Here is a 14,446-nt window from a genome sequence, read left to right on the forward strand (position 1 = left end):
CTTTCCAGCACCAATCCTGAGCTGTCTGCTCTATCTAAACACTAGTTTCTGGTGTGTGTAAGTGAGCGAAGGGGCAAAGTTTACCTTTTTTGCACTAGCTCCTGGGTTGGGAGGCAGGCTGTACAGACATAACTCCTGTCTCACCCTACGAGACCAGATTTCATGGTATGCAGTAAGATGCTTTTCCCCTCGAGATTTGACTTAATGAGTCAGTTGAATGCTTTTGCTATTATGAATAGTTACTTTTGGGATGCTGCATTCCTCTCAGTTACAAATTATGATTTTCATGTTGTTGGACAAGCTGATCTTTATATTAATTTATTCATACATTTTGTTTAGCCACAAAAAAATCCATGATCTGTGAAAGCACTTGCAGATGTTGTGCAACAGTATGAATTAAAAGTAAAAATTAAAAAGCAAGAAGAAATCAAGATTAAAAATGCAGCCTGGAATCTTCAACCTTCCCCTGGAAGACTTCTCACAATCTTCCTCTTGAAGACTTCCTGCAACCTTGGAAGTCTTCAAGAGGAGCCTGGACAGACACCTTGCTGGGATTATTTGATCTCAGCAGTATTCCTGCCCAGAACAGGAAGGTTGGACTAGATGATCTTCCAAGGTCCCTTCCACTTCCATTTCTATGAATCCTGGCTCCATTAAAAAAAAAAAAAAATCATAAAGAGTTTTGTCACTAACTTCACTGAGACCACTATAATTCTAACAGACCACTCAAAAGAGACATGAAAACAATGGTGCTTTATGAGACAACAATACTCGTACCTTTTCTCACAAAGTTAACATATAAAATAACAGTGTGGCTGGGGTCCTCCAGTAGCAGCTCCTTTCCATTGAGAGCATCGTAGGCTTTTGTCCTCCAGTATTAGCTCCTTTCCATTGAGAGCATCGTAGGCTTTCTTGGCTTCTTCTGTCGTTCCGTATTTCACAAACGAATAGGGTTTGTTTGGAGGCATTAGGAGTGCTTCCACCAATCCACATTCCTCTACTAGCCTGAGTAGTTGGTGTCTACTCACTCCATTACCCAGACCTCCATTGGCAACAACCAGGTTCTAATTAACAAAATAAAATAAATCAGTGTTGATCACCAATTTCTCTATCTGAAAACTGCAGTGCACAAGCACACCTGCATGACATATAGAAACAAAACTGTTATCCCATGAGCAGTCTATGACTGCTCTGCTTGATGTTCCAGATTAAATATTTATATTCCAGTTAATCTGGTATGTCAGGATCAGAACTAAAGCAACCACAATTTGTTCCATATGTATTTTAAGGGCCAGGGTTTTACAGAGTTGGAGTCTACCTGGTAAAAATAGCCGTGTGCGTGTGTGTGTGCGTGTGTGTGGTAATCACAGCACTGCCTACAAACAAGTTATTGATGCATGGGTATCTAGCTACACTATTACTTTCAGGTGGCAGACAGTGAAATTGATAGCAGACAGCAGTTTCACTTCTCCTGAAACTGATGTTTTTGTCTGGAAATTTTGCAGGTTACACCAAGGACAGAACCAGCCTCAGACAGAGATTAACCTCAGACAAAGGTCCTTTACAAACATGAAAGGGAGAAAGGAGACTGGTCATTCAACCTGAACATTATTTAGGTTATGAGATTGTGTGGGTGGTTTGTGGAGACTGGCTGTTTAACTGGTGGAGTACAAATAGTTGTCCTGTTGTCATTATTTTAAAACATTTCTTTTTAACATATTTCTTTTGCAAAAGATACATAATTTTAGAAAAATGTAAACTATAAAGCTTAATTGACTTCTGAACAGTTATGTTGCCATGTTTGAAGACTGAATTTAATCAATTCCAGTAAAATGGAGAGAGGGCAAATGAAAAATGCCCATAAGAAGTATGGAGTCTGGTATCAGTAGCTCTGTATAATTAGCAAGACTTGGCCACTTTTCTGGGGCCAACCAGAGCTATTTTTCAGACATTTTCTCTCTTTAGTATCTTTCCTGCAAGTTGTAGGCAATCTTTTTTTTAGAGCATTTCTATAAAATGTTTTATTACCCTATTTGAAAGCAGAAAATAAAATACTCTACTCTTTCAAGAAGCAGCAAATAGTTCTTCCAAACAACAGTAAGTTAGCGTGTAAATGGGAAAAAAAAAGAATTACTAAATGAAAAAAGAGAGCTTTTAAGGGTACTGGCATCCTAACAGTGAGTACCGGGTTAATGTATGAGCTCCTACTGACAGCATACCTGTTATGGTAGCTCAGTTAATGCTATTATATTGAGGACATTATCAGCTTCTGCATTAAAGATAGTGTTTTTCAGAGGTTTTACAACCCAACCACAATGCAAAATATAACAGTCGGGTTTGAAACAGCAAATAGTGAGCACTAGGTTCATAGCTCATAGTTGTATAAGTTCACTGTCATATATGAGTTTGGTCAAGAGTAGAATTTCAGGAGAGTTTCATCAATACCTAATCTGTGCACTGAACCACAAAAGTCAGAGTATTTCTTATCCTCTGTTCTAAACTCAGCTTCAAATTCTGACTTACTACTAGTACTAATAGGCCTAGAAGTAGGCATATTACCCACACAGAAAAAATAACAACAGTCTTAGCACTAGAGCTTACTATGTACACTTGAATTTCAGATCTTAACATTTTCCTACATAGCCACCTTCTCTGAAATCCTGATGACAACCAAGCCCAACTTTGCCACAGCACATGCAAAACAATCAGCTACTATATATGAATGAGAAAGTCTGCAGGCTCAAGCCATGAGACAGAGGGGACACTGATAAAGAAAGCATGGTCACCAGTTTAGGGAGGAGATTATTGCAGAGAAAAACAAAGTAGGAAGGATTTCTAAAAGACTATTTTAACAGAGTTTGAAAAAGAGAGATTGAGTTTTATGGAGGAGCATGGGGGGAAGGAATTAAAGAACTATGCAAAGCTGAAAGCAGGGAAGACTAAGAGGGTAACATGGAGAAAGAAAAGGAGGCTGTGATGTGCCATTAACAATATGTAACATGCCAATAAAACAAACATTGAGTCTCAAGACACCCTTTTAAGAGTCAGTTTTCAGAGCATAATTTTGATTTAGGTATCACACTCATCTGGCCTCGCACCACTCAAGCAGCCAATGGGACCAGCCCATAGGCTGGAAGAATGGTGCCGTACCACCAGATCCAGGCACTTGGCTGCCACAGCAGATACCAGCTGCATGGTACTGGGCTTCTTCCCTGGTGCTGCTGGGGCTTCAGCACTGTTTGTTTCACCCAGGTGCTAAGCAGCTAAGCTGGCAAAAGCACTGGCACTGGAGCCCCAGTGGCAACTCAGGAAAAAGCTCAGCATCGCAAGTGCTTGGCTGCCACCACAGAAACAAACCATAGTGCTGCTGGGACTTAAGCAGCACAGGCCTCATCCAGGTACCTGGCTGCCATCAGGAGAAGAACCTCCATCATGGATCACTCGGCTCTTTGGGCTGGATACAGATCATGGGCCATATGTTTGACATCTCTGCTTTAGCCACAAGTGAACTGAGGGTATGGATTGGCTATGCCTGCATACTGGCATAATAACAATAAGAGCTTCAAGTCACCTGAGTGGTGTGGGAAATGCATTCAATGCCCTCATGTCGCATTAAGGTACGTTGAGCCTTTATTTGTTTCCTCAATACTTTCTTCTTCATTTTACTGAGTTTCAAATTTTCTTGATGGGTACTGTCCACTTCCAAGTCAGCCATGTGAAAAGTGAAAGCAACAGACAAGATACAAGATGTTGCTTTCAAAATTCCTAATGAAAAAGAAAGAAATCTGCATTAAGTAATTTATACAAAGGTCAATATTTCATTATTTTTAAAAAGCCATTGACACATGAAGCTCATATGTAAAAATATAAATTTCCTTTATTAGTAATAGCAACTACATTCTAATCTTTCCTTTAACATTAATCCTCCTTAGATGTTGGGTCAGTATCCCTTGTCCACACGCAAAAAAAGAAGAAAACAAAACTCACCTCTGTCACGGTATTGTGGTGAGATTATTTACCTACTTTGCAAATCCTATTTTGTGAAGAATGGAGATCTTCCTATACTTAAAGTTTTTACAAACTCTTTTGGGGGCTCAATCAAAAATAGTTCCCAAACTATTTTCTCCCTTCAATTCAACCCCATAAAGTTCTCCCACTAAGAAATACTCTTATTAAAGCACAGTCTAATTAAATAAAGGTCAATCTGAAATGAAAATATTTCCCCCAAATTAAGACACTCTGGCATCAGGAAGCCCTTTCAGTGCAATATCTGATGCCAGATTCCTTTTTTCCACTTGCGTTTTTCCTCTTCACCCCCTTCTCCCCCAGCCGTCATTTAGCATATATTCTTGCATACAATATGCACCTTTTCCCTAAAACTCAGCTTCCCAAAATTGAATCATGTGTATTAAGCGGGGAATCTGATTTTTTTGCAGAGAATAGAAGCACCCTGCTTTGATTCCACAGTGCAGCAGCTGTTGCATTACTATTCAGGTAGCTGAGGGAGCCCGTTTACTTAATGGCTCATTTTCTTCACTCCAGAGGTGTTAACAATCATCTCTCTTTGTTAACAGTCTTGATGTTCTATTAATCAAGCTAACCTTTAAAGGCAATTTTGCTGTCTGCCAACTGCTCCTGGTATCTCTCCTATTCCATAGTCTTGGAGACTCTTCAGCTGTCTTCAGTCCCACCCATAAATCTACGTGTGGAGATCACTGTTCAGTTGCAGCTTGGGATTCAGCTTTAGTTAAGCAGGAAAGGGAGGGTGAGTTAGTTGAAGATTAAGCTCTGTCCCCGCTCTATGCAGCCATAACGTTGGAAAAATCTTTTTTCCTCATTCTGCCCGTGAAAAAGGCACATAATATACAGTATATAAGAAAAGGCATGCTGTATATAAGAAAATACAGTATTCACAAGCCCATTCTGTTTATTCTTCACTCTGCCTGCCCCTCTGTTGGGCATTTTATTTGTTTTCTGCCAACTGCCCCACCACCCCCACACACATTTTATTTGGTTTCCTCCTTTCATTTTCATCTCTCCTGAGAACAGCAAAAAACTAACAAAATGTTTGCTAATGTAATAATGAGTAACTTCAACTACTCTGACAACTCATGGGAGGAGCAGTCTGCCAAATATGACCAATCGTGTCGTTTTCTCGTCTGCATTGACAAACTCTACTTGTCTCAAGAAGTCTATGTGCCAACAAGAGGTAAGGCGCTCCTGGATCTGGTATTGGCCAAAGGGGATGATGTAGTGAGCAACCTGAGAATCAAAGGAAAGCTGGGAGACCGTGATCATCAGTTGATCACTTTCTCTATCTATCGCAAAGCTGGAAATCAGTCAGCAATGCAGAAATCCTTGATTTTAGGAAAGACAATTTTCATAAGCTCAGGAGGCTGGCTGCCAAGGCCCTGAGAAACCAGAATCTAATGGAAAGGGGGGTCCATGATGAGTGGTTGCTCCTAAAGGACACGATCCTTGAAGCACAAGGGAAGTCCATCCCAGCCCATAGGAAAGGTAGCAAAAGGGCTGGGTGACCCCCATGGCTAAACAGGGGACTCATGGATCTCCTGTATCTAAAAAGAGAAGCCTACCAGGGTTGGAAGTCAGGTTGTCAGGAAGTCATGCTGCTCCCCCGGACTTAGTTGGCTAACACTGTATTTTCTGTAACCTAGTTGTGTTCCCCTCCTCACCCCCATCCCTCTAATGTTAGTCCCTCACTCAGGCAATTTGTATTTCCCTACTGGCTTTGTCATCTTTTTTGGATTCACAACCCTAAACATCTACTAACAAAATTCAATTTGTTTCACTTATCTGGTTCTTACAGCTCTCTTTCCCTGTGCCCATTTACATTGTAAGCTTACTGGGACAGGATCTTTCTGTTACTCTGTGTCTACACCATGCCTAGCACAAAACCTAGAGCTTGGCTTGAAATGTTCAATTCCAAATTGATTTTTCAAACTTGCAATGGTCAAGCACATTTGAAACCAGGCAAAAAATTATTTTCCAAAACTGGGGAGGGAAAAAAAGTGTTCGATACTTAGCAGCCTGAAGACTATGCCTAGATGAAAAACACGTGTCCCACCACACCTCCCAAACCTGTGCCTTAAAACAGCCAGCTCCTTGTACTCTTCATTGAATTAACCAATGTTCTGCTATTTGAAAGGGTGACTTCCTCCTTTCTTTCAGTTTTATATCTTGCTACCTTCCCTGGCTTCACAATACATTTTCATTTCTATCATCAATTGCAATATAACTGCCACCATTGTCCTCAATATCTTTTTCCTCACCTTTGTCTCTCCATACCTCCTTAACACTTCAGAGAGAGTCTGGACCCAAGTGAAAACTTTGGCAAAGCTCCTACTTACTTAAATGGGAATTGGATCTTTTACACTCATTCTTCCCTTCTGTGTTTTCTACCTATTCACCTAATTTTTCTTGGTCTCTTCTACTCCCATTTCTCTCAACAATCTCCCTAATGCCATGAATCTGACTGACAAGTGATCATGACCTTCCCTGCTGGAAACCAATATCCTCTACTAAAAACCAAGAAGCCAGCATGAAAAACCACAATGAATCTGGTTCAGGTGACTAGTACGAAGGTCCAGGGAATATGCAAATCTCCATTTCCATTCAGTCCTTGACCTCTTTTCTGAAGAATGTCATAGAGTCCCTAAATACCCTCATACAGTCTCTCATTTCCAACTGAGCTGAGAAGCACAGTAGATTAGCTTGCAGTTTGTAATACTGTCACTAACCTGCTTCCAATACTCCAGATAGCCTGGATACCATGATACTGTACCTACTGAACTACAGTACAGCCAGAGCATAAAGTTCTAGATGTATCCTGAGAAAAGGAAATGAAATTTGTCATTTCCTAGGATCCTCTGATTTATATAACCTTGTAAGTGGCAATCCAGGTTTTCAGTTTCCTGTGGGAAAAAAAAAACATTTTTCCCTATAAAACAGGAAACAGTAGGTTTCCTTTTTTGCAAACAGCTCTCCACAGACTGGCAGATTCCAGCCTGCAACCAGCTCCTTGCAAAAGGGTGCAAAATCCCTAAGCCCTGTCCAGAGGAGGAGGGGAAGAGGGCAGGGGCAGGATCTGAGAATGTGAGGCCAGCCAGAGCTGGCTCAGACTCACTTTTGCCTCCTGCAGCCTTTGGGATTAGTAGGGCCTGGCCTACAGACCAGCCTTGCACCACTCATCCAACCCACAGGGCCAGAGGTTGAGTACTACTGCCCTAAGGGAAACCGCACTGGCTTATGAAGATTGCAGATTCAGAATCATGTTCTTTTCTGGAATACTTTGTTTGCTTTCAATTATAATTAAATACTTAGAAAGTAATAATCCTATTATTATACATTTCGGAACCTGAGAAAATAAAAATTGGCCAAGTAAAGGCAAGGGAATGATCTGCTTAAACAAAAATGCACTGGATCTACATTTCACTTGGGAAGCAGAAAGCACACAGAAAAACTAAAGAACAAAGTTAAAATTCCAGTTCATCTTCTAGAAAAAAACTGAAGAACAGACCTTGAGAAATCAGTTAAACAGTTTTCCTTAGAGCAGAGGTGGGCAATTATTTTGGCTGGGGGGCTGCCTAATGAGTTTTGGCAAGCTGTAGAGGGCCACACGGGTAGCCCCAGCCTTTGACAGATGCCACACCCCCTGGTCACCATCTTGGGACCAAAAGTCCCACCCCCTAACCCCTGATCTTTGCTACCCCTCCCCTCACCACTCATGAGGAGGCTCCGATGGAGAGACCAGAGGAGGAGGTGGGTAATCAGTGAACTCCCACCCCCAAGAGGAGACACAGGGTGGTCCTGGTGGGGGACTCCCTCCTGCAGGGCACCAAGGGACCCATCTGCTGTCCAGACCCCCTAGCCCAGGAGGTCTGCTGCACTGGGGCCCACATCTGGGATGTTGAGGAAAGGACCCCTAGGCTCGTCTGGCCCTCTGACCACTACCCCATGCTCATCCATGTGGGCACGATTGACACGGCCAGGAGCACTCCAGACAAGGTCATGAGTGACTACAGGGCTCTGGGGATTGGGCTCAAGGCATCAGGAACACAGGTAGTTTTTTCCTCTGTGCTTCCAGTTGCGGCCACGGACGTAGGAGAGAAGGACATGCCGAAGAAGAGAATCAATGACTCCGGTGGTGCTACCGAGAGGGCTTCAGTTTTTTCAACCATAGCACATACTTCAGAGAGAGAGGACTCCTGGGAAGGGACAGCATCCACCTCACGTGGAGGGGTAAGTCCCTGTTCTTGGCCAGGACTGGGGGGAGGGACTTGGTAGCAGCTTACTGCTATATCAGGGGACTACATCAGGGGCTTAGCGAACAACTGTTCACCAGGGCGCCCTTGGGGAAAACCAGGAGTAATGGCCACAAACTCCTGGAAAGCCTTTGCAGCCTTAACACTAGGAAAAATTTCTTCACAGTCAGGGTGTCCAGACTGTGGAATAAACTCCCTCCAAAAGGGGGTGCAATCACCTATCCTGGAAATCTTCAAGAGGAGACTGGATGGTCACCTTGCTGGGGTCACCTGACCCCAGTTGCCTTTCCTGCCTGGTGCAGTGAGCTAGACCCAATGATCTTGGAAGGTCCCTTCCAGCCCCTTACAATCTATGAACCAGGGCAGGATCACAGGACACAGTAGGAGCTGGCCCAGCCCTGAGGACTGGAGTTATTGTCAGCGGTTCCCCTAACCCTAATCCCCAACCCCCACCCCGGCCTGTTCTTAGCTGAGTTTGCACTCCCAGACGGAGGAAGGGCAGGGGAACAGCCCCAGGGTTGCCAGGCCAGACAGAGGCTTTGGGTTGGGGGTGGGGCCAAGCTGGGCAGGCCTTGCTGCTGTGGCTGCTGGGTCCTGTCACCTGCCTTAGACAGGCAGCCATGGGTAGATAACAATTTTCTAAATTTTTTAGGGACCCCCACAGGCTGGATAGAATGGCCTGGCAGGCCGGATCTAGCCCACAAGCTGTATTTTGCCCACCCCTGCCTTAGAGCGACTCAAAACTGATCTCTGATATGCTCAAGCTATTACATTTAACTGGCAGCATTATGCAAAAAAGTGGGAAAAAAAGGCAGAGAGAAGAAATGCACCAACAACAGAACTGAAAAAACAAATGGACACCCAAGTGAGGATTTGAAGGCAGTGATATAGACTCTGTAGAAAAGCTTACCTAACACTTGCTCATAAATGGGACCCAATTCTTCACATGAGTATTAAAAAACTGCGAGCCCTGGGGGTGGGGGCAAAAATCAGCGCGGACTGCTCAAAAAGCAGCTGGGGAAACACCCAGCTGGCCAGAGGGAGCGCAGAACGCCGCCACCAAGGGACGGGTGGCAGAGCCGAGCAGGAAGAAGCAGGATGCTGGTGGGGAGAGGCACAGCACCAGCAGGGATACACAGGTGGCAGAGCCGAGTAGGAGCAGCAGAGCTGGGCATGGGGCAAGAAGCCACAGCATCCGCCAGGGAACCCTGGTGGGGAGGACCACAGGTCGGGGCTTGGGGAGCCGAAGTTGGCCAGACGGGCACGGCAGGGAGAACGAGACCGTCCCCGCAATCAAGAGGGAAGACCCGGCTGCACTGGAGCGTTCAGGTACCCCAGCGGGGAAGGGCAGCAAGCGACAGCCAGACCCAGTGGGCAGCTGAGTGAAGAGGGAAGTGCAGGCGGCGGCTGGCCCAGATCCCAGTGGGGAAGAGGTGACTCTCACCAGGTGGCTGGAACAGGAGCGATTAACTCCTAGCTTGCTGGTCCCTGGGAAAAGTAACCGGGGGGATAGACAAAGATTCATTCTCCCATCCCAAGGAGGGAGAGGAGACCTGGGGAGCCAGAGTCCCCATTATACTTCATCGGCAGATGCCAAACATCTTCGCCTCGAGTGAAGAGACTTCTAAGTTATCGTTACCCCAGGTGAGGCATGTTTTAGTTATCCAGAGCGATTGACAGCCAAACATACCCAACCCTGCTTGGGGCGGGCCTCGTGGGTGAGAAGAGATCATCCCAGGGAAGATTACAGGGAGCAGAGCCCTCCCAGGCCATGGATGTGGTAAGGGTGGGGTAAAGGGGAGGTTTGGAGCCCCACAAAGAAAGACCAGGGCCATGACCTCTCTGGGACCACCAACAGCGAACTGCCTCCCCATCTATCAACATCAAAGTCGTGGCAGGCGAGTAGGGGGAGCACTCAGAACCATCCAGGAGGGCCCAGGGTGCGGTCTCACCCTGACGTCACTAGGGAGAAAGGCGCCAACCAGAAAGGGGCCGAAGTCTTACAATACCTACCACTGACAATGATTCACAAGATAAATCCAAAGATTTCTAATAGGAAATCATGTTGTAAACATTCTGACCCCTTGTGGTCTTTCTAAGGTCTTTATGCAGTCAAATAAGAAGTAAAAATAAGAGAGAGCATTTTCTGAGAGGTGTCTGGAGTCTAAAAAGTTTGAGAACCACTGTTCTAAGATCATTTAGTAGATTGTAGTTGGGCAACCTAGTTACCAGTAGATGGAGCACTATGACTAGTTGTAAAGTTGTTCTGGTGTTTTTTCATTTTTTATGCTATGAAAACACATACATATGCCTATCCTTCTGGACAGACAAATGCGATGCAAGTATCTGGCAGTAGTGTTCAACAACTGAACTAACAACTGACTTCACTTGGATTGTGGGTGCTTTGTAATTCTGAAAAAATAGGGTAAAATGCAGAGGTGCACAACCTTTTGGCCTCACAGGCTGGATGTCAGTCTACCCTGTGGGCCCAGATTAGCTGTGGAGTGATCCTGTGTGTTGGCATGATCTAATGCACAGGAACATGTCCAGCCCACAGGGCTCCCCACGGGTCCAGAAATTTAGTAACAGAGAAGCAGCAATTAACACTGTTTTTTCTGCTCCGCCACCAGATTTCTGGAGCTGCGGGGAGCCCCATGGGCCAGATGACACAGGTCCACAGGCTTGATCTGGCCTGTAGGCTGAAGGTTGAGCACCACTGGTCTAAAGGCTTAGACAGCTAAAATATATTAGTAAGAACAGCAGTTGGTATGAGGAGAAATACTATTTTAAATTATAATAATTTTAAATAATATGATTATTTCTTGATGTTTTTAATATTGTACATAAGACATACTGTAGTAAAATGCCACTGCATATAATCCACAGTTAATTATTAATCCAATATAGAAGTACCCATAGATTAATACCTTTATACTTATTAATTGCTAAAGCCCTGACCTTTCAATGATACACATACAAGGGATTCTTAAAGAATACCACTGACAACACACACCTTCCTAAGCATTTCTCACTGGAGATCAAGGCCTGGATTTTGTTCTGCATCTCCAAGGTCCTTCATTAACCTACTTTGCAAGTAATTAGCAAGATTATATGGGGAGCCTAACTCAAGACTCTATTTTAGAAACAAAAGCTGGGCTCCAAAACTCCCAAGATCCAGAGTTTTTTATTGTTACCAAGATGGGGTCTTTTGCAAAATTGATATTTAAAAAGGGATGCCCTAAAATTCAGGGCTGGACTGATCAAGGGTCTGGACTTAGGCTCAACCCTTCTCTAATGAAAGATCTCAAAGTTGCTGGAACTCATTCAGCTGATAGGTTCACAGCAGCATCTTTAAAAAAAGGAGCTGGAAATCAGCCTTGCTATGCTCAGTGTGATACACGAACATAGTGAGAACTTCCCCCTCCTCAAAGAGATGCCATAGTGTCAATAAGCAGATCTCAACCAAGAGGCATGGAGCTACCTGCAAGGGTGGGTATGTGTGAGAGGGAGAGACTGTGACACTGACAGCAGTCAACTGCCTGTATGCTAGTTTGGGCAGGGGCGTAGACAGCAGCAGAGCCTGGCTACAAGTGCCAGGGTGGATGGCACCATGCCTGCAGCTCTACCGCTTCTCTCCCGGAGTCAGCATCAGCTGAGATACCTTGGTGCCTGCAGCCACAGACAGACCTAAGATTTTGAAAAGAGGTTGCAGATGGTGTGGTGCATTATCACATGCAGCACAACACATTTTTTCAGTTAAAAAGAAACTAAAAGTTTTACTAATGTGTTAGGGACCTCGGGCTCTATTAATGAATTCAAGATCAAAGCACAAATTATATATATATGAATGCGTATTCGTTTGCTGTATCATGTATTATGTATAACAAAACACAAACTAGGCAAAAAATAATCAAAAGAGGCTATTTCATTAGTCCTGTAGTCATTAGCATTTAATATGCATCTTTTTCAGATGGATGAGCATCTTGATAGTGCATGCAATGCTTCACTGAAAGTTATTTCCATGCTTCAGTGAATATTCACCTGATGTAATGTTTCCACACCTGAGTTAATGTGTAGAGCTAAAAACGGTCTGCAGGGCTGTGAAACAGGAGCTACACTACCAAAGGCAGTGAAGGCCCCTCTACACACTATACATTATGCACTTCACTGGCTATTTGTGCAGTTAATCTAGACCGGCTATACGTGCTAAGTGACTGCCACGCAATAAAAAGGTCCCACCCAGCTATAAAGTTAGAGCTGGAAAATGTGCAATAACTTTATCATTGGTTGTTGTCCAGCTTTAATTTGCAGGTGTAGTCTGGTCTCTCCTGAGGCTGGGAGCCCCTTCGGCTGACAGGGGGCTCCCAGCTGCTGCCAGGACCATACACACCAACCTGTGTTTGCCTATGGGTGTCCCAGGCCGAGCCCTGCACATACACAGACGAGGCAGCCCGTTACTTCAACCCACCTCACCCAACGTGGCTCATGGGTGCTGAGCACCTGTTAACTTTATTCAGTGGGTGCTTGAGCCCTGCAGCGCCAACAGCCAGGAGGGCCCCGCAGCCACCAGACTCTCCACCCCGCGGTGTCCAGCAGCCGTGGGGCTCCGGGTCGTGAAAGGCACCAGTGCTGCCCCAGCTGCGAGTCCTGTCAGCCACGGGACTCACGGCGTGGGGGCCGGGGTAGGGGAGCCGGGATGGCGACCCCAATTCCCGCCGTGCTGCCAACCAGGCCTGACGGCAGGGTGGTGCATCCCACAGCGCCCGGAGGCGCGACGGCGCTTCAGACCCTATGCCTATGTGCCTTTCCCTGCCGCTCGCGAGGCCCCAGCAGAGCAGAGCGTTGGGAGCAAGGCCCATGCAGGGGGAGGCCGGCAGGGACACGCGGCATCGGCGCGGCGCGGCGCGGCGGTGGGGCCGGTGTCCAAGAGGGATGCCCTGGGCCCCAAAAGCCCAACCCCCGGCCCAGCCCAGGCCTTCGCCGCCCAGCTATGAGGGAGGGAGGGGAAGGGGCGCGTGACCTGGCGGGCGGTCACGCGTGCCGCGCGAAGGGGCCATGTCGACGCTACGTACTACAACTCCCGGCAGCCTTCGCGGCGCCTTCTGCCGAACCCCGCGCCTAACCCCGCCCCCTCGCGCCTCGCTTGGCTCTTCCGCTCTCCCTACGCGCCGTTTTCCCGCCATCCCACCCGCAGGCCGCCTCGCCCCTTCCCGGGCCAGTCTATCTCCCTGCCTCCACCCTAGTCCTTTCTGTTTCTCGAGCACCTTCCTTGGTGGTCCCGGCGCTCCCGAGCTGCTCTCCCCGCCACCCCGCACAAGGGAAGTGGCCCCCAGCGGACAGCGGTATTGCCTGCTAGGAGACCTGCTTTCTCCGCTGGCTTGCTCGAAGTAGTTTCCTCACTTAAAATCGTTCCGGATATTATTTATAGTCTTCCTTACAAAGATAATGGCCCCCAAATTAGCATTTTAAAGGACATAAAAGCTCCCGGTCTAGTTTTAGATATGATGAAGGAGCTGAAAAGTAACAGAGGAGGGGAAAGTAGAGAAGGACCAAGCATGCAAAGATAAGGGCAGCGATGATCCTGGTAAGTGGCGGATTTACTGCGCAACAAACCGTGGGGTGGTACAGGGGCCCAAAAGGCAGGACAAATGACTCAACTTAATAAGCACTGCAAGTTGCAAAGTGGCCCAGGCTTTCTGCATGCTGCGAGCTTCTGCGAACTATGCCCTAAACGTGGTTTGTTAAAGTAGTCTACCAAAGAATTGGCTTCGTCTTTTTTTCACTGTCTTGAATGTTCTTTTTCTTGGCTGGGTCCCAAGGTGGGGGGGCCCAAAAATGAAGCTGCGCACAGGGCCCCACTAACTCTAAATCCACCACTGATCCTAGTGGAGCTGAAGGAGCCAAGCCACCTCTGACGCCCTCTCCACATCACCCTTCAACTCGTGATGCAGCTCTTGAAGACTTCCCAGGTGGTGGGGACTTCCCAAGCTGACTATATACGCAAGCTTTTGTAACTTCCAGTGCTAAGCTCTAGATTTCAATTTTCCTATAAGTAAAATGTGTGTAATAATTACATATCTCCCAGGGATGCTTTAGATCAGTTCATTTTTGAAAATGCTGAGTGATGTTGTTACCTGGGACGCCTGTAACCTGAGGTGTGATGT

At 46.0% G+C, this 14,446-nt stretch overlaps 1 protein-coding gene across 2 annotated transcripts in view; it reads right to left on the bottom strand.

Moving 5' to 3' along the window:
• ALKBH8 (alkB homolog 8, tRNA methyltransferase) overlaps positions 1–13,307 on the bottom strand; it is a 76,798-nt gene extending 63,491 nt beyond the window's left edge. Inside the window, exons 1-4 of one of the 2 annotated variants that reach the window (XM_025198244.1) lie at positions 13,303–13,307; positions 3,572–3,765; positions 866–1,064; positions 778–819 (exon numbers count right to left, since the gene is read on the bottom strand). In XM_025198244.1, the coding sequence (XP_025054029.1) occupies positions 778–819; positions 866–1,064; positions 3,572–3,715 (385 nt within the window). In that variant the 5' untranslated portion in view covers positions 3,716–3,765; positions 13,303–13,307. Of the gene's footprint in view, positions 1–777; positions 820–865; positions 1,065–3,571; positions 3,766–4,601; positions 4,821–13,302 lie in introns of those variants that run through there. The other variant, XM_025198245.1, reaches the window with a different exon arrangement.
• Between the last annotated feature and the right edge of the window lie 1,139 nt (positions 13,308–14,446).

The sequence above is a fragment of the Alligator sinensis genome, unplaced genomic scaffold (genome assembly GCF_000455745.1).
Source record: "Alligator sinensis unplaced genomic scaffold, ASM45574v1 scaffold802_1, whole genome shotgun sequence".
NCBI classification, from domain to species: domain Eukaryota; kingdom Metazoa; phylum Chordata; order Crocodylia; family Alligatoridae; genus Alligator; species Alligator sinensis.